General features: G+C 40.3%; 1 protein-coding gene and 7 non-coding genes across 10 annotated transcripts; 5 read left to right on the top strand and 3 right to left on the bottom strand.

The window, feature by feature from the left end:
- The first annotated feature begins 2759 nt into the window (after positions 1 to 2759).
- On the top strand, positions 2760 to 18672 carry LOC111251698 (uncharacterized). Of its 3 annotated transcripts, none has more exons than XM_022808551.2 (6): positions 2760 to 2892; positions 4250 to 4676; positions 5554 to 5802; positions 6369 to 6504; positions 8894 to 9066; positions 14469 to 18672. In XM_022808551.2, the coding sequence occupies exons 1-6, from the start codon at positions 2831 to 2833 to the stop codon at positions 14724 to 14726; spliced, it is 1305 nt and encodes a 434-aa protein (XP_022664286.1). In that variant the 5' UTR covers positions 2760 to 2830; the 3' UTR covers positions 14727 to 18672. The 3 variants fall into 3 exon arrangements, with proteins under 3 accessions (XP_022664286.1, XP_086846614.1, XP_022664289.1); XM_086990488.1 differs by lacking the exon at positions 14469 to 18672 and adding an exon at positions 11184 to 13005; XM_022808554.2 differs by lacking the exon at positions 14469 to 18672 and adding an exon at positions 10987 to 11324.
- On the bottom strand, positions 7798 to 7869 carry TRNAP-AGG (transfer RNA proline (anticodon AGG)). Its single transcript has one exon. It is a non-coding gene; the product is annotated as a tRNA-Pro (tRNA).
- On the top strand, positions 8266 to 8338 carry TRNAA-AGC (transfer RNA alanine (anticodon AGC)). Its single transcript has one exon. It is a non-coding gene; the product is annotated as a tRNA-Ala (tRNA).
- TRNAS-AGA (transfer RNA serine (anticodon AGA)) lies at positions 10181 to 10262 on the top strand. The gene has a single exon. It is a non-coding gene; the product is annotated as a tRNA-Ser (tRNA).
- On the top strand, positions 12790 to 12904 carry TRNAL-CAA (transfer RNA leucine (anticodon CAA)). The gene is made up of 2 exons: positions 12790 to 12827; positions 12859 to 12904. It is a non-coding gene; the product is annotated as a tRNA-Leu (tRNA).
- TRNAR-ACG (transfer RNA arginine (anticodon ACG)) lies at positions 13459 to 13531 on the bottom strand. The gene has a single exon. It is a non-coding gene; the product is annotated as a tRNA-Arg (tRNA).
- Positions 13826 to 13896, top strand: TRNAG-GCC (transfer RNA glycine (anticodon GCC)). The gene has a single exon. It is a non-coding gene; the product is annotated as a tRNA-Gly (tRNA).
- TRNAV-AAC (transfer RNA valine (anticodon AAC)) lies at positions 14019 to 14091 on the bottom strand. The gene has a single exon. It is a non-coding gene; the product is annotated as a tRNA-Val (tRNA).
- Positions 18673 to 20239: the final 1567 nt, after the last annotated feature.

Genomic DNA, 20239 nt, shown 5'->3' with positions numbered 1-20239 from the left:
TTGCGCCCACTGCAACACGCCGTCGCTAGCTATAGCCACGTCATTACCCTGGCTCCGTTACTGCTCGTGTTGCTGATGACGCATGCCAAAAGCAATCGTGCTTCGTGAAAACGTTATACGCGGTCCGGACGAAAAGTTGCTTCGCTGGAAGATGGTAGGCTTTTTTACGGACCAAGTGCATTGATCCAGGTATACGCTGCTCGCTATTCAAAACTGGCGCTGTCTGCAAGCGTGCCCCTCTAGGGCTGAAGTGCACTGGTAATACCAATAAGCCGCGTCAGTGCCCGTTCAGCGTTGAGTAGAGAAGCGTTTTTGGCAGCAGTGTTCGTGTGTGTGACGGCCTTGGGCTCCTTGGCGCAAGATGTGCATATCACGAAAAAAAGACCACAATGCCACGAAACCAGACGAGATCATTTAACCGAGGAGATTTTGTCACCGCCACTAACTATTCATATAGGAGTGTTACCACTGCACGGCTCCACGTTGGGCGTTAAGTTTCTTTTACTTGTGTAGATTATATTGCTTAAAGCGAACTAAGATAAGTTTCGAAAAAGATAAACACTGTTGAGCATTTGTTGTGCTATTGAAATATGTAGCTCAATAAGAAAATTAGGTTTTCATTAAATGTAAAATTTTGTAGGTAATACCTAAGCAAAAAAGCGGTATACATTCGCGGTAGGTTAGAAGTTGCATCAACCTTCCAAGAAATAAAACAAAATATTACTATGTTATTTACTATTACTACTACTATTACTATGATCAACCTTATAATTTTAGAAGTGACTATGTTTTCCAGGCCCCGTAAATACGATAAAATTTAATATATAGGCTGCGATTATGCAAGCGGTCTTCAGCTGGTTTATATACGGAGAGCACAATCAGCCGGATACTTGAAACTATTTAACTGGTATCATCCAATCCAATTAAGTGGGCTAGTTTCCTAGTATGACACTGAGCAACACATGAGCCTATTACGTATGTATCTTTTGCATCCTAACTTTTCCCAAGAAAATATTCTTTTCCTTATTTAAATCTCGTGAAAGTCGTATTCTGCTCATGACTCAAAAGCAAACCTGTAGAAAAAGGGGCACTCTATAAGCGTGCATACTACTACGGTGCAAGAAGCTCTAATTGGAAATGATGGCGTCACTCAGAGTGACCGTCCGCAGGGCGTCCGTATTAAAATTCAAATAACAGTGAATAATTAACTACTCGTGTTGGCTGGCAGCGAATCGGCCGATCCGTCGATCGATTTCGATGATTTGTTCGGCTTAGCAGTGCAACCCACGGATTCATAAAATGAGGGGCGTTAGTTAGGTAATTCCACAGTACTATATATCAAGGTCTTAAGCGAACCACATGTGACAGCAGAAACAAATATTTTACATATTCTGCAAATCACGTTATCTATAATGTACGCACTTAATGTTCTATTGGTTATTAGAACAAGTTAACAGTGAAACCAGGCAACAACAACAAAATTTATCTAAGTTTTATCATTAATAACCTCAGTATATCGTGCACAACTATTTAAGTCACATCATAATTATGGGAGCACAAAGATTTGAAGCGTCCAATCTCTAAGCAGCAACCCCTAGGTAATAGGTACTTAGCATGTGTTGAAGTCACTATTTATCTACATTCAGATATAACAAAGTACGTTACAATCCGTCAAGTGATTAAAGGCTACTTGGGCCTTCGTCGCTATTGCAGAATGTCCCTTTTTTTGTTATAGAAACATACCAGCTCAAATTTAACAACCAGATCTATTTAAATTGATTCAACAAGAGGCATCACAGTTACGAGTGTAAACAGAGACATGCAAATGATCAAGAATAGCTACGTTTCTGGGGGAGTGCGTACCAATAGTAACAGAGTCATAATGCAGGGACCGTTGAAGAACAACAGTAATAATAGAAACATTTCTATTCTTCGTTGTAGTCTATAAGAGCATCTGACAAAGTCGGAAGGAACACTGGTTGCTGGTTCGTAAACCGGCAGCACAGGAGACGCGTCCGTTAGCGCACTCGGCGGATGCCACAAGCGCCCGTCGACGCGCTACACCAAAGGAGCGCGTTCGACGCGCGCGTACGATGGAGAGAACACCCGCTTCGGCAGCACGACCTCAGCAGCCGCAGGCACCGCAGCAACATAAAGAACAGCTGAAGAAGCAGCAAGCCCATTTGCAACGATTTGCTTATCACACGAGAACGAAAGCCAACTTCGATTACAACGGTTACGTCGATAGCAACGAGGAAGCGACGGCCAGGAACAATAACCACGGGAAAATTTATAGCACCAAACTATTCATGACATCTTGCTGCCGTAGCAAGATACGTAATGAGACGTTGAAGTCCCTGCTCATCAATCCTCACCCGAAGCAACAGGAGTCCCGCATAGCGTCGAAGGCGTCAAATAGATGGAGCAGACTTCCGCTTGCGGGCCGACCTCAACAGTCGCAGCAGACTATTTGCAGCTTCCACCTCGTTGCGCCGGTTCAGTGCCTTTACCGTCCACAGAACATCAGGTACAACAAGTATGGCAGCAAAACAACTCGAAGAACACAAATAATCCCACATCAACAGCAACAACGCTCGTTCAACAGGCAATGGCTTCCAGCCAGTACGAGCTCCAGGATAAAATCTTTCAACATCTGTAGCGGCATTAACAGCAGCATCTGTTGGGCCGTCACAGCACATAGTGGTCCAAATAACAGTTACGGCAACTGCAGCAGAAGTCATATACTCAAGCACAAAGAGCTATCCACTCGTGTATAGGGGTCAGAAGAAGTTACGTCCTTCGGGGGAGGGGGCTGGCCAACGAATGTGGCATGCCTCACTCGCCAGTCCACGACACATTCGCTACCGACCTCGCTCTTTTATCATTATCCAGGTAAGTCAGTCTTCGAGTCCAGGAAAGACTGGATTATACTGTGGAGCAGGGGAAATTGTCGGGGTTGTCATGCAACGTATTCGTATATACGTTCACGATAAACATCATTGAAACATTTCGAGGTAGTTTTTGCATCAAAATCGTGCTATTTTTTTGACCGGTTCATGCGATAATAACGATTATTTGCATTTTATGCAACCGGCGGTATAAAGCAAACATTTTCATTTTAGACATTTAGGACGCATTTCGGTTGTAAATGCGTTTCCATATGTTTATCCATATTTAACTTTTGTCAGAGTTCCCATTCACACGTGTGTCGGCGTTCGCGACGCGCGTTGATCTCGTTTCAAAATTGCTCGTTAGTTATTTTGTCATGATTATTTAAATATTGATCTCTACTCGACTATCTTTTTAAGTCATGCCACAGGTTCAATATTATTTGGCTCATTTAGCACAGAAATGTGTTTCTTCACACCCATAAGCTGTACAGAATAAGGTGTACAAGATGTGTCGATCGAAAAGTATCCATGACTATTACATAAGGTCAGTAGCACGTTTTTTCAAAGGCCGAACTCGCCGCTGCTATTAACAGGAATAGAAAAATGCTTAACGCCTGTTACATGTAAGTGCGTCCATATCTCTCTTCATCGAATACTGTAGTCTAACAAAAAACCTTCTACAATTTGAAGTCTCCGAGCTGCTGAACATTCAGAGGGAGTCAAAAAATCTTTCTTTGCACTTTAAAACTTTTATTACATGATGTCATGTGTTCCTTCTCGTGCCTCATGTGATCGTTTTTTCGATCATGGATCAATACGAACATCTAGCGGAAGCTGCAAATTTAAATTGTAATAACCTTAAATAAGGGGCAGTATCCGCCTATGGTTTGATTTCGCTAGCTTGAACTGCTTTTTAGTATCTTAGCACTGTTGTAAAGCAAATAGACCTTGAACAGGTACGTTTTTCAGTCCGTTATAAATAATGATTAGCTAAATAACGGTGGTATACATAACATTAGTATTGAAATCATCTGCCGATAAAAGCCGGACTAGAGTTTTGGACTTATAACAAATTGTATGATTTTTATTTAGCTACAACTGAGGTAGACACACACGCATTATGGAGGCATGCACAAAAAATGATGTCTTCGTGTAGTATGACGAATTGGTTCAGATTCTGTTGTGTTACATTATTTTCTATGAAAGTTGCAAATGCTAAAAGAACCTTCACAAATGTCCTATAGCTCGCAAAACACTATGGACTACGTGTACATTGTTAAAAGCACTCGTTTAGAAAATTGAGCCTTGTTATTATACTGCTCCACAACAATGATAATTTAAAATTATAATATTTCCAGTTGCGGCTCGGAGATAAACCGCATCGTCCGCTGTGGATTGACTTCATCCTTCGCTAGCCAAGGTTGTGCCACTAGCGGTAGTGTTTATACAGGTGTCTCGACATTCTTCGACCTAACACCTGCTGGGGCGGGCCTTAACGCCTGTTGCAGTCACGCGCTAGGAATCGCGGCCGGCGACGGACCCGGATTCATTACCCTCATGGCTGCTGGACAGCCGCCATCTGTTAAAGGCACGTCCAACAACGCCGTTGCCGACCTCGAGAACGAATGTACCGCTGCTCCCCTCATACAAGTCCATGACGCAACGTTGTCCTCATTGTCGGTCTCCGCCACGATGTGCACCGGCCAGGGAGGCCTAGCAGCAGATTATCGTAGATCAACATCAGCACTGCACAACAGATGCCCCGCTAGAAATAGCTTGCTGCAAGTGAGTTAGCGGCTGTGTAACGTTAATTCTACTAATCGTCAGATGTCTTCGATTAGAGGTTCGATTAGAGGCGGCGGAGGGGAGGCGCAAGAACATTTGTATGAGAAACTTGCCCTTTGCATGCTTTAAGGTTTAGGAAGAATTGTAACATCCGTTTTTCATACAGGTTGTGAGCGGCAGCAGGTAGCTAGCATGGTTGCTGCAGCCTGTTATTCAGCAATAGCTTTTAAAACAATGTTGTAACCTATTGGAAGCGTGTACTCAAAATAAAAGCTATTTACATTGAACAGAAAGCCGCTACCTGGAGATTCGTTTGAGACTCTTTTTGCGAGGAAGGACCAGTTTGTATTCCTAATAGTGGCTTTCTACTAACGAGAATTCTCTACCCTACTGCGAATTTTACCTTAACTCAATAAGAGAAAACGGCCAATCTGAACATAAGATACTGACTAGCATATTTATGTGATCCATCGTCGTTAAAAGTGTATATATATATATTACTGAACGCTCCGTATCATTCGAGTCCCAGAAACATTGTACAACAAAATCATATTCGCAAGCTACATGAAAAGGGCCGGTATTTAACACTGATAAACGCATATAGGATTGAATTAATAAGCTACATCAAATCATAAAATAGGTGTCGTTTTCTATACAATCTGTATTTATCTAGAATTATTTTATAAGCATTTCTTTAGGTGTACATAGATATACTGTGCTGTAAATCTTCTAGATTTTGTGCTAGTACGATGAAATGATATGCAATAGAAACGCAGTAAGTACACTGGGACAAAATGATCGCAATTTCTGCTCCATCTATTTGCCAATTCATTTCAGTAACTATGTTTAATAGATAAGATTCATGTGGTGTCAACAGGTTCCTGCGGAAAGCTACGGGGGATCTTCCGCGCATGATCCCTGCACCTTGTTTGAAGAGGAGTCAGACGTCATCCGCAATTGCTCACTTTTGTCGTCAACTGTTTTAGGGGGACTGATGAAAAGCTTCTCAACAGGAGACATTTCACACGTTTTTGATCTAGATCCACCTGACCCATTACGAAACACCGTCTCGGAAGAGCTGATCGCGAATGAAGCTCACAATGATACTCCATGGACTAATCTTGAAGTATGTAGGCCTAATTAGTGATTGTTTCCATTATCTAAATATTTATAAACACCGTTTTATTATTAGCTACGTATTAATTTCGTTCCGTTAAAAAATATTTCGATTTATTATAGCATCCAAAGTGGTGAGCCAAAAATCCAGCCATGGACAGGCTTGATTTATAACCGTTTTTAATAGACATATAAGAGGAAATCTGTGTATAGACATACGCTTGATCTTTTTAGCATCGAACAGATACTGATCGTTGAAAGTAACCAAACAAACATATCCCTGAGAAAAATATAATTATTATTAGAAGCTAAATTTACCTTGTATCTAATTGGCTTACTTTGCCTGCCAGTATCTATTTGTTTTACAAATTATGCGCACTACCATACAAATTCTTATTCTTCTTTCTTTATAACGAGTCCACACATTCAGAAGAGTAAGTCTTTTTCTTAGCAGGTTTATAAAGAGAAGTAACAAGCGATGTAACGTCACGCGTACGTTTTTTCCCTTTGCGTCTGATCACAATCCTCGCACACACATGGCCTCGTATTCGTGCGCTTCCTGTCGTCTGGATACAGGTGCCTATGAATCGTCAACTAGATTGCGTGTCTCGTTCGTGCAGCACGTGGGTGGCCGTAGGAGATATGCACTCGGCTCAATCCGCAAGCCAACTGCCTTCACCCTCTGCTCGATGTGGGTCGGGAAACATTCCTGGTAACTATATATCAGATCGAACAGTTGTTGTACAGTGATTGTGTCTGTAACCAGTCAAAATGCTACTCAACGGTTTATCGTCTTTCTGTCAGGCCTACGACTGCGGCCACGATTATCGTCTATCTGGACTATACGCTAAAACATGTATAACCTATGTGCCTCAATCGCGGTTCTTCGATACGAATATAATTTATTAGCGCGATTGCTTGAGGCCTCTGACCGAATAGGCCAGTCGTCGTTTGGGAAAATTTCGACATCGATAAACGCTATGCAACATACGCGACGAAATGCAAATGTACAAAACATGTGTCCCTGGAGTATACTCACAGGAAAATAGACGGCAAGCGAGAATTTTAATCCAACGAAAAAGGGTTTGGCGATTAATCTTTGTTTGCTGATCACACAATAACAATTCCACACAGACTAAATATATTAGATTATTTATGTAAATGAGAAAGTTACTTCATGTGAGGTTGTTTGCTATGTACAAAACGTCCGATCATTCGCACCTTGTCAGCACCTATCAATTATAAATGGCAACAACATTGCCACTAACGAAGAGAATCGATGAATTACAGTCACCTACAGTAAAAAAAAACCCTCAAGGTCTCCCCATATGTTACTGGGTTTCAAAAGCCGTGCCAGGCGCTGCATAGAATTTTTACACTGATTTGTCTCCATGCGGCGGTAATGGTCACCGCGATGAAATGGCTGTTCATATGATATCGAAAGAGTAGTCATGCACGATTCTTCCTTTTACAACTATAGCCAAGAAGAGTCCCGTCGCTGCTTTTTGCGTCAACCCGCTTATCACGTAACCAAAATTCACGAAACTTTCGTAGAAGTTATTTAGTTTTATTCGCTATTCTTTCTTTCCCATTCAAATGATATGACCCTATAGGCCGCCCCGTTAACCGTTCAGTTTAAGACCGCTCTGACTTACTAACATACGCGTTACAACGTTGAATGTCACGCGATCTCGACGCTCTTTTCTTCTAGGTCCTTTCACACACACAGCCCTGATTATTCCCACTACATTCCCTACACTACAGCTATGCGTACACTCGCTAGCCAGCCCGGTCTCCTGCAAGTGGAATGAACTTTCATCTTTTTAAGAGAACCAAAGATACACTGTGAAAAAAAGGATTCTCGTACCGCTATCAGAATTTTATTACGCCATCAGTTTATAATATAGTGGACTCGACAGTGCCGAATAATAATACTAATCGTGAAAATTATGCAATAACTTGCTTAGATAAAATTAGATCCGTGCAATAGCAGAAAAATAAACTCGGGCTCGTCCGGGATTTGAACCCGGGACCTCTCGCACCCTAAGCGAGAATCATACCCCTAGACCAACGAGCCACGCATGCACTGAGGTGGTTAGAGAAAAATAAAACGGGGAGTTGTTTTTGGTGTGCTTCTATAACCTGTACCAGCGTCGCCTGCCCTAAATTTTATGTTCGTATGGGTTATTATATACAGTATATTGTATTCAGAGATATTGTATATCTGACGCAAATAGAAGAAGTTTCACTTTTTAAACACAATCCCGTTTAATTAATATACACATAGATTTATATAAAATGTATCCAGATATAATATAATAAACCTATACGTTTGTGAAAAGTACAGGGAATGTGATGAAAGAGGACGTGGGCATTCTTCTTAACCATTAGTGGCTGGTGCCAATACAAATATATATAAAGAATATTATAATCTGAAGTCAAATGTTTAAATTATCGCGGTGGTCTACATCTAGGGGGTGTAGCTCAGATGGTAGAGCGCTCGCTTAGCATGCGAGAGGTACGGGGATCGATACCCCGCACCTCCAAACCATTTGCTCTATTAGGCCGATATTTTTTATTTGCTATGTATATATACTAAGACCAATACATCACAATTATACCGGAACATGTTTGACGATACTAAAACAAAATATTGAGGGAAGCTCCGAAACGTTGATTATAGGGTGCTATCAATAGTTCTACGTAATTATAAATCTTATGAAACAGTTAATTATCGCTCCATTAAGATGACCGGCATGTGCGTTCTGCATCTCGTGTTTTGCCTTCTCGTGTTACACCAATCCCCGAACATACGTTTGTATTAATATTGCCGCACATACTATATTATTGCATTATATCGCCACATATCACCATGTATGTAACAATTACGGGAATATTTTGGGTACGTTCCTGGGACGTTCAGCATGCGAGTGCGTATATCATCCTTAACACGTATAACGTTATCACACACGACATATATTAAGGTAATTTCCATTTGTTATAGCATTCTATATAACTCATAGGTGCACAATTAGCTTTGCGACGAAATGTTTGCTTACTTGTAACCAATAATGAGCTATAACTACGACTTTCATTTCTAGGTTTTACGGCAACCGACCTTATACAATCCGTCAACAAAAAGGTCCGTCAGATGTACATTCGCCGCAGACTTTTGTCGACCTATAAGGCATTGGAAAGACTTACGAAAAGTCAGCTCAACCTCAGTGAGGCCTTGCAAGCCACCGGCCCGCAGGACCTCAAGAGAGACATTCAGGTACATTCACATGTGTCCTGTTTTATATTTGACGAAGTTACTGAAACAACTTACGTCCTCGGATATCTATTTTCTAATAGTTTTCTTCTAAAAACTCTGTGATTCGTATGCTGCTATTTTCTTATTTTAAATTTAAACATAGTTAAAGGAAAGGTTAAAGTTAAAGGAAATATGGTAAATTAATTCTATTCTAACGTATTTTGTAGCTTCTACTCATCAAATAATACGAAAGAATTGGATATGCTTTATCTCCGTTTATAATCTCTCTTCAGCACCGTTTTATAATTCATTCTTTCTTTCATTTACTGGAAACTATAACTTGTGCTAATTTATTAAAATACCTCACTCCCCTCACATCGCGACACCATGAAGGCATAGCAGCAGAAGCAGCAAAGAAGGTTACATTGAAAAGTTAGGTTTATTGCAAGACTATAAAGTGGCGCTTACTTTGATCTATCTTCAGCGTTCGTTGTAACGTCTATTTCACTAGCTAATATTGAATCGGGTTGTCCGTTGTGGCAGCTATATATTTCCAAGGAGTAAAGTTTCGATTATTGAAGGACATTCTTTCAACATCTCCCTTGTTGACTGCTGCGAAAAATTGAATGTTTTAGGCCTACTTAGGTTTCGTATTGAGCCTTGGCAATTTTTGTATACCAAATTTAAAAATCTGAAAAGATACTATTCCTTTTTGCGAACAAGCTTACTCATACGTTGTGATAGCCTAATATTATTCTTAGTTGTTAATCTATTATATAGAGACACTGAAAAGAAATGCGTCTAACAATTAACAGAAAAGCACTAACATATGAATGCGTGATTGTTAAGATTTGGTACTTGGAATGACCTCGGTTCGCTGTTTTCGCTATGCGCCGTATCGTTGTCTATTTGTGGTTTTGACGGATACTTGATTGAATTCACAATATTTTAAATATGCCGTATATGATAAGGTGGCCATACACTCATACTTAGTAAGGTTATCGGCCTATAACCTGCTAATTTTCTCTATTGCATATCGAATAAAGAAGCGGTCTTATAGTTCGAATAACAAAATATCCTTAGATAACAGCAGAACTCTGCTTTTTTTATGTGAAGCAAGTGTTATTTCGCCGCAGCAGTCGTGGCCGAGCGGTTAAGGCGACAGACTAGAAATCTGTTGGGGTCTCCCCGCACAGGTTCGAATCCTGTCGACTGCGCAAGTCATTTTATGCTTACGATCTCAGTTTCTGCAAAATCCTCGTTTTTTAATTACTGCTACATTTTATAACTCATTATAGCGGTAACTGAATCTGTAACTATTAAGTGGATACTATCATAAATACGTTTATCAATAACAATGATAAACTGATCAAACAGTTTTACTTCCAAACAACTAAATTGTAAATATTTTTACGAATTTAAAATTATATAATATCACTACTTCAAGCTTTTGTATGAAACAGCGGTCCAGGAAAGTCGGTCATCCTACTAGGTTTTGACAGTTTTGGCGCTATCGTTAGCTTTATTTTGTGGGATATGGAAATTATTCTATACCACAATTCTATTGTAATAAAATTGCTTGCATACAATTTGAAGTCTAGCCCTCTAGCCACCCTTACGAACAGATACGAGTGAATGGCCGCGATAACTACTTTGTGATTGAGGACGTGGTCCTCAGAATTTTGACACGTGTATACTCATACTTTTCTTGAAGTCGATGGAAAGACGACTATAGGAATTCACTCGAGAAATGTGTTGACGCATGCATCCGTCCTCAAGTACAATATACGTCAGTCCTCTCTCAGTTTATTGTGGGCTATGTACGTTTGTCTAGTCCATTGGGGGACTATTGATTGCACGCCGACCCACCCCGGTGGCAATAGCCAACAAGGACACGGCGGCGACTGCTTCGCAGATATTGTCTTCACATTCTACTTATAGGCACACCCGGCGCACGACTCCTCCCGGTTGATCTGCGGAAATAGCACCGGCATACCAACCACAATGATGCACAAACACCTTCCCTCTTTGCTAGACCTATTACATCGTCATTATAGATGACGATCAGCTATCCTACAACATTTCTGCCCGACCCGCTTACTACATCCCAATGCTAAAAGTCACTCATCTAAATTCAGCGCTGCCGCCCACGGACTCTATCAACGCCACCGCGATCTCATACTGCGTCTCTTTTGGATCTTTCTGCCACTACTATCTATTTTGTGATCCGAAGTTTCAGCCAAGCATCCCTTCGTTCTGCGCTTAGCGCACTGATAGTCCCGATCGATAATAAACCGCCAACATGTGAAACATGCTAGTACCCCCGATGCTCGACCCTACAAAGTTAAGCCTAGCCATCCTAATATCATTTGATGGAGTCGCTGAGAACCGGCCGCGCAAGCGTCATGCCTCATGGGCGATCCGTGTTGCCGGCAGGTTCTGCACGGGGCTGCTACGAAAGCTGCTCTACGAGAAATGCTGATCAGTCCTTCGGACAGCTCCTCCATCAGCTTCCTCATGAAACCTACCTATATATGCGTTATAGTACCGACTATGGGCCGCACCCAACAGACTGGCGGTGGGACTTGTAGTCGGTATTAGGTCACCTTACTCGATGTGCCAGCCGCTCCCGCAACTTGAGCAAGTTAAAGCTATTGTCTCGTCTCTCAATAACAGCAGTAGCAGCCTGCCTGCTTTCCCAACAGAGGGAATGACAAGACCGCGACAACGATTTAGACAGGCCAGCATACACAGCGCGCTTTGGTTTATTTCCTCGTATTGGCATGGCTCCGACAACAGTCCAAGCCCCCGCACTCGACCCGCAACCGAGGAGAACGCGGCTGAGGCTATGTGACGAGCGCAGTGATAGCAGCGGACTCGACCGTGGCAATAAATGAGAGAGAGAGAGAGACTGCAATAGCATCAACAGCAGCGGCGTCCGGACGAACTCTTGTCGTCAATCCAGATAGCACAGCATGTAAGATGGCATCCTTGAAAGCGAACCACTTCGTGCCGATCATCCACGGCAGCAGTGCCGCGCCCGCCAAAGTTTTTATTGTTATTTCCATTTTTTGCCATCCCCGACGTGTAACGAGACTGAGCGTATGGTTATTATAAATAAAAGAAAAATGTGTGCCAATGTTACAAATCTTTTTGTTTTCGAAAAAGAAAAAAGGTTGATATGGAGTATTCTAACTTAATAGAAACTACTGGATACAAGTAGACGACTCTGCTACGTGCAGTTGTTTGCGTTAAACTAGTTGATCCCATCTAGTGCTAAGATAAAATAGAAGTAAATCTGATGTCTCTGTCTATAGTTCTCTCATGTTGACTCTACTTTAAAAAAATACGACTGCGTTTTATGCTGTATGAGCTTTGACACGTAATATTTCGAAGTACATACTTGACATAATTATAAATAATGTAAAACCAGTGGTTTGAAATAAATCCATATGCACGCAAAAGTAAGGCGTTACACCCAGTATAAATTTTATGCGGATCCTCGAACTCGTAGATCAGTCAACATCGCTCGAAGGCATTGTTTGACTCCATTGGTACAAAACAAGAGCTGAATAATCGACGGTCTCGCGCAATACGTTGGTGCTTCGTATCTTTTAGGTGCGACACAAAACACAAAACGAATATGTGTGTTGGAATGTTCATTTTACAAACGAAACCGAACCTCACAGAAAATAGTTCTGGCCGATCTGTTCACCTTCTGTATACGTCGACTGATTGCCGTGTGTCAGGATGGCCGAGTGGTCTAAGGCGCCAGACTCAAGGGTATCCTTGCCCTACACAAGGGTGCGAGCATTCTGGTCCTCTTATGAGGGCGTGGGTTCGAATCCCACTTCTGACACTATATTTTTAATTTTAAATAATACTTTTTGTATTTAAATTCCAAACAGATTAAAGATAATACAGTCAATCTAATTCTATTAACGTACACCAATGTAATCATACTAACAGCTACGTTATTATTACTTCATTATTTCAAGGACACTAAGGTGAAAACATTTTGGCTCTCAGTGATCACGACAACTCAATCGCATGTAATTTCGTAATTTTTTATTTTAAAATATGGATTTACCGAGCTAGTACAACGCCAGTTTCCATACATTCATAAATGTTTAATCATATATATTTATGTAGACAAGAGATATAAAAACAAAGTTAAGCAACGCTGAGAATTACGATTTTTGTCGAAGTAGTTTCTGTCGTAAGCGAAGTGCTGAATTTGTTTTGGAAGAATAAAGGCCAGTAATTAAAGGCTTAATTAAGAGCGTTTTGCTCTAACAGAGAATAAATTTTATTCTAAAAAGTAACAATGAAAATATACACGGTGCTTGCAAGATCTCGCAGAGCTGGCGGAAGGGTGACTACACGATTGAATAAATCGTGCACAAAAGGTATCGAGTCCGCCAGGATTCGAACCTGGAATCTTCTGATCCGTAGTCAGACGCGTTATCCATTGCGCCACGAACCCGTGATGGTCAATCCCATCGACCTTTACTCGGTGCATCAAGGGTTTATTTATTCGTACCCTCTGGTTTTCTAAATACAGCTGTAAAACAAGTAAATAAAAAGGACTAGGTGGTACGAAAGAATAATTGTACTCCACAATGATACTAAATAAGTGACACAGGCGAGTTTGGTAACAGACGAATCACTGCAGCCCAGTGCGCGCGCGGTTGAAATCTAGAGGCAGCACGATAAAACAATGTGCAATACTATTGTAAAGTACGAGTACAAGGAGTTGCAAATCCATGGTCCATGCATCGCGTCGGTGGTTCAGTGGTAGAATACTCGCCTGCCACGCGGGTGGCCCGGGTTCGATTCCCGGCCGACGCATGGTTTTAGGTAATTTTATAGAGGGCACGTTTCTACAATTTTTAACAAGTTTTGCATATTGGTGTCTCCAAAATACAAAATATGAAAACAAGGTAGTCAAAAATATCATTTGATCAAAAAGTTGTTCCTGCCAGGGCTCGAACCTGGGACCTTCCGCGTGTTAGGCGGATGTGATAACCACTACACCACAGGAACCCATGGCACCCAGTCACTCCAAACTAAACCACAATGTGGGAAACTTATACACAATGTTTTTACTGGTCCTGGTTAGTTTTTATGAGGTATTCACATATGAAGTTGAATCTGGCTATCATATCAGTAAAGTAATGTCAAGCTACTTGAAAACACATAAGCAATCTTATTTACCTGCAGGTTTTGTGTGTTTTTTATGAAGCTGTGATGTAATTGTTCATGACTATGTTTTTCTACAAACTCAATAGGATGTACGAAAACACATTGGATCAAAAAGATATGTTTATAAACCCCTTTTTTTACTTTCCTATTTTGTGCAATCGTATATTCATAATATTATAAGTCATCTATTTTTTCTATACAACAAAAAACTTTTACAGGACGAATTGCGGCTTACTTCGTCAACTTCGGTTGGAGCCGGGGGCCGGACAGATGGTCGGAAAACACCGTTAACAGCGCGGGACGTCGAACGCGATCGGGGCAAACCTCTAACAAAATATGAGCGTAATATGATGATATTTAATTGGCTGCATAATCTCGATGACAATGTTGACAATGCGACGCCACCCTTTGACCTACCATCGAATAGCAATAGTACCAATGGAGGACCGCAACAACCGGTGCAACAGGCCGCCTGAGGGAACAGTCTTAAGTGCCGTATAAAAGGACTGTAAGTATCGTTCTTACAGACACAGTAGATTGCCAAGCCCAAGTTGCAGAAGGTAAGAAGCCAAAAAAAGGCCAATAAACTCGCACAAGGTCATCTCAAGCTGCACTTTTCCTAACATAGGCTAGACATCATCAGCAATTTCTGTTTCTTGGCCATGACATCGAGACTGAGTTAACAGATAATGCAGTAGCGTCGTACGAAACAATAAGAAGACATCAACATATTTTGGTTGGAAGATCGTTCGATCGCATTTTTACAGTGGTGATATATATATATATATATATATATATATATATATATATTGGGGAAAATCATGTTTATTGTTGCAGTAAGCACTCGCCAATTTTTGTTTAAGCTTTAAACGGGCTAATCGAGAATTTTGTAGACCGATTTGTTTGCTTTAGTGCTATTTCCTAAATATGCGTATTGCTCCAAACTTAGAGAATAAAAAGTCATAAAAAGTGATTATGTTTTTAAGATAACATAAAATGTTTGCTAAATACATATACGATGGTCATGAGGCATTTCAGACCAAAGAGAATAATATATATTGAGTTGTGAACACATTTAGTGAACATATTTATTAAGGCACAGTTAATAAACGTCGTTTTATCACATTTCGGGCAATTGATCAGTCAATCTGGTACGATATCTTCGCGAGACAGCAATTATGTCTCCTCATCAGAATGAGTATTCCATCTGACCTTCGTACTACTGACCATTCTAGTATTATTGCGCAAATGTACACGTTTACTTATAACCTTGCACACAAATGACTCAGCAGGCACTTGAAGACGATTTTCATTCATATTTATTGTAGTAACAGTCCTTCGAGCATCTCCAAATATGGAGACGATAAGGAAAAGCGCATTTAGTCAAACAATTGCTCCCTTACTTCCAACCCATGGCAAAAGCAACAAGTTTCACGCTATCTCTTACAGATTCACCCTTAAAACATACAGAAACAAGCCAAACAGTTTATTTAACGGGTTCATTCATATCATAACATCGAAAATTAAGCTAACTTACATTAACGAAGCTTATAATCGATATATAACTGATATAAACAATTATGTCATGTAGACAATATCGAACCTTACGTTTTAGTTTTAAGCAAAGTTGCAAAAACTATATCAAGGGAACAGTTATCGATCTAGGAATATTTTTGCACTTTATAAACATTCACACCTATACACAGAAACCATATGTACGCAGAAAGACATAATTGTGCATCGAAATATGCCAAAGTGCACGAGAATGCTTCAAGAAGCAAAAAAAAAGAATCAACAACCCATTATGATAGTTACACACCTACACTTACAATGGTAGTTTAAAACAAAAAAAAAAGCAACTAAAAGGAAGGTATGTTCAAGGTGCTCCGTGGGTGTCAAAGTACGTGGGTCACGGCATTAGTATTATGATTACTGACAAATATTACCCATATAGTACTATTTATTATTATATGTATTGTTGCGGAGTAATCAATGTGAAGAGGGCTGCGTCAAAGCCGTACTGCCGGAAAAAATACACGTAGCAGCCCACATAACAGATTTTGTAGTCGAACATAAGTTGCATGATGGCGTTTTCCATAAATGTACAGAGGGACACATATATATCTCCATAACAAGCAAATGACGCCACTGGACTTAACAGACAGTTATGCAACGGGGTCTCATAAAGAGTAGAGAGACAAGTTTCTTTCGCAGAATCATGAAAACTTATCAATCTTTCCTAGGCATATAGCGGTAGGAGTAATGGGCATCATTCACAAATGTTAGTTATAAAAAGTAATAATAATGGTTATAGCATTAGGGAAAATAACAAACAACAATAGAACAATAAGATAGGTAGGAATTGACTAGTGTAGTGAAGGTATTTAGACACTAGTGAAACAAGAACAACATCTCTCATCGTGCTTCATGTATATCATGTACTGAAGGTGAAGACTACTAAATATAGAAGCTGTACGCTCACACGGTTGTTGCATTAGCAATGCGAAAGAAGGTCTGCGAGGCAACACCTCAAAACGGTATGATTGGCACGGATTCGAGTGTATGTAAGCATATATACCGAAGATCCACAGTGCAATTGTTGACTGTGTCTGTATGATCTAAAGTTTTGTTTTGATGTTAAAACGCTTTAAATAAAGACGAAGAATTTGATTCGAGTCTAAATTTAGGCTGCGCCCTTAATGCAGACCTTCAGAGGTTATGTTGATGGATTTAGGTGCGGGTGTTTCGAGATAACCGGCTCGATAGAAAAAGCGCTCACTTGATATAAAACGGCGAATGAGCTGAAGAAAAAAGCTCATATTAGACATTGGACTCTGTGATCCGATACAAGCTTTCTCTTGTAGCCTATTCCTAATCGGGGCTATGTTATACAAATGCAAAAAAGGGAAAAAAAACAAAATCAAATATACTCGTGAATTTCTAAAAGTGAGTGACTATCTTGACATGTTGAAAAAATTTATCAAAATCAGATGGTAGTTTCGGGTGATAATTATAGGGCATTCGCAATAATGGATATTATTCAAAGGTATAATGTGATTCCACTTAAGATGGCCACTTGTACGTATCTTTTTATTTATTTCAGACTGGCAGCCTAAATAAAAGTAGACACGATCATAGGAAAGCAATGCAATGAAAATAAGCTAGCTGAGTAAAAAGCATAAGACTAGAAGGGAGAAAACAGGTCCTTTAATTCAGAAAATTACATGTGTCCTAATGCACTAATCTCAGCGAAATCGATCCGTCGTTGGCGACGTATAGGATCGGGTCGAGTCACCACGTCAGGTGATTATCACTACTACATCAATAAGCTTTTATGTCAAAGGAAAATAAATATAGCCCAATATAATAAAACATGTGGTCATGAGACAGATTTGCCGATCGACTGAACATACGACATCATCAATAATGGGAAAGCAAATTAATAAGTACGGCCTGTGCAATCGATCTGTTCTCAACCGGGACATGTTGGTCGTTTTCCAAACTATAAAAGAAGCACTAAAAAGCCTAAATCAGTATAAATGTTTTGACAGCCCAGTTAGTTTTTCGATCTCTGAAAACTGTATAACTCATCATGCCCGTACAGCAAATTCTAGCCGTCTATAACGTGCGGAAGTAGCTACTGGAGTTCTGTTTGAGATGCATTGACACACTGTGGTATACCCAAACGGTTTGCGAACTGATCGCAAGTAGCGAACCAGATCATGGATTAATAAACAACGCACGGTTCTTAAGCTGCTACACTCGCACCGACAAGTGAACTGCGCAGTGACTTAACTGTCTAACGCTCTATTGTTCTTGTCCGCTGTACATATTTAATTCAAGTGATAATGAACCACTAGTGATGAATACAAGCAAATTATATATATATGAATTGATTAAATAAAGGAAATTGTACGGTAAGGATTAGAATCAGTGGATTAAGGAGAAAAACAGAACGTATCGAAACTGTTGCGCAAAAACAACGCTGAATATTAACAGGTGAAAAAAAGAAAGAACGTTAAGAAGACAGGAAAAATGTCGGTTAATGGCGGTAATGAGTGTATGGAAAAATGGAATAAACGAAAAATTAATACCAGTATATAAAAGCGATAAAATAATAGTGATGTTAATAATTAAACAATGAGCTGATGGTGATGTGTTGTCTGGCTATGCTTTTGAAAGCATTCTTTTCGCCTTCCCCGTTCTGGCGTCCTTCACATCGTTTTACAGGCGACAGATGATTTTGTTTATCTATTATTTCTGCTGCCAGTATTTTCATCGATCAAACAGTAGTATCGGCGGCACTCAGACGGAAGCTTCGGCACCTCGAAGAACAGAAGACGCCAACAACAAAATGAGCTAAATATCAATAAATGCTGTTATAGCGTTCATGAAGGAACGTGAACAATAATATGTATTCAATTCGGATTTGTGTTTTTGTTGTTGTGTGTTGTTGTGGTAAATTGTGCTAAACGAATGTATTCATAATAAAATGACGATTACGAATGTAATCTATTGTAGCATCGTAAAGCTTAGGATAACAGCTAAATAAACATCGATGTCATAATCATCTCTGCGAGTACTACGATCAGAGTGCTCAATCTCCTGTTGGCAGTCAGCTTTCCTGCTGAAAGAAGACTTCCATCATGAAGGAACAGCACAGAGGTTGACGTCTTATGGCCACTGTTACTTCGATTGTAAAAATGGCTAATGCATTCGCAGGTACCGTTAGCACGGAGAAGTCCATCGGGTTAGCAGCCGACCTGGCTTACTTCACGAAATTTTATTTCGGATGCGTTTTAACAAGCGTAATCTTGAACCTTCTTGGCTATAATGAAATCAACATGGCTACATTACATCACGCCAATCTGAATCATTGTTTCTGATAAACGTAAAAGTTCACCTGGAAAATTGTAAACGCTCAGTCCCTTTTTCGACGAATATTATATTTGATCGCAATATAAATAGAAAATAAAAGTACCTCATAAGAGCTGTTCACCACCGACGCGTAATCAGCTATGCTCACCCTGATCCCTGATTTTGAAGTACTGAGTTGCGCTTGTAATTAGCGGATTTGAAATTGCTGATCAGATTTGTTGAAGCACTACTACCGAATTTCGCTGACACATGCAATTGCTCAACATAACTATAGTTTATGCCGTTTTATATTATTATTAAACGGAACAAATTGTTATTATTATTTAACCTTGTTGGTACTATATACGTATACAAAATCTTAGTTCGTTTTTCTGCTTCAGAATAAATGAGCTATCTCAGACGAGACTAATTCAAACTGCAATAGTAATCATATATACGCACTGGGCTGGAAATCGTGCCAGGGTACAACGAAGTATAGGTCTGTGTCAACTAAGCTCGTCATTTGTAGAGCTTAATGCAATGAAAAGTTCGCTTATCATCAGTCTGAACACTTCCCTCAGCCCGTTCTCGATACCTCCGAACGTGGAACGTTAAAATCGTTACGGACAGTGCTCTATCTCGCTGCTACGGGACCTCGCTCACATTAGTGTTATAGCCGCTGTAAATAGAATATAGGCCTTGCGTGACGATGAGACGAGTATTTCAAACGTAGAAAAGGGCAAGTCAGTAACTGCAAGAGTTTTGTGCGAAGATCATAGCAGTCTGTAAAGGTTTTCGTCATTTTATCTTTTTCCGTCAATAACCACTCATTCTAGCCAGTAGACTAATAAGCTAGACACATTTCAGAACTATTTCTATATGAGAGAGGCAACAGTCTGAAATTATATAGTTTCAATAGTATCTCGATCTCCGATCAATGGTTGCAATCCTTGTTGGCCTGTTGGTTTGTTTTCATTTCCCTTTAAGTGTTCACATTCAATCAGGGCTTCTATGAGCTCTGGGGAAATTTCGTTTCGCGCGCAACTCACATTACCTTACCAGCCAGACGGCCTGCGAAACGGCAGATACGGTCCACTTTTTCGGATATCCCTCGCTCGGCGCTGAATCAGCC

The sequence above is a fragment of the Varroa destructor genome, unplaced genomic scaffold (genome assembly GCF_002443255.2).
Source record: "Varroa destructor unplaced genomic scaffold, Vdes_3.0 BEIS01000005.1, whole genome shotgun sequence".
Lineage (NCBI taxonomy): Eukaryota > Metazoa > Arthropoda > Arachnida > Mesostigmata > Varroidae > Varroa > Varroa destructor.
Note: the sequence above shows the minus strand (reverse complement) of the source record. Positions and strands in the feature narration are given on the sequence as shown.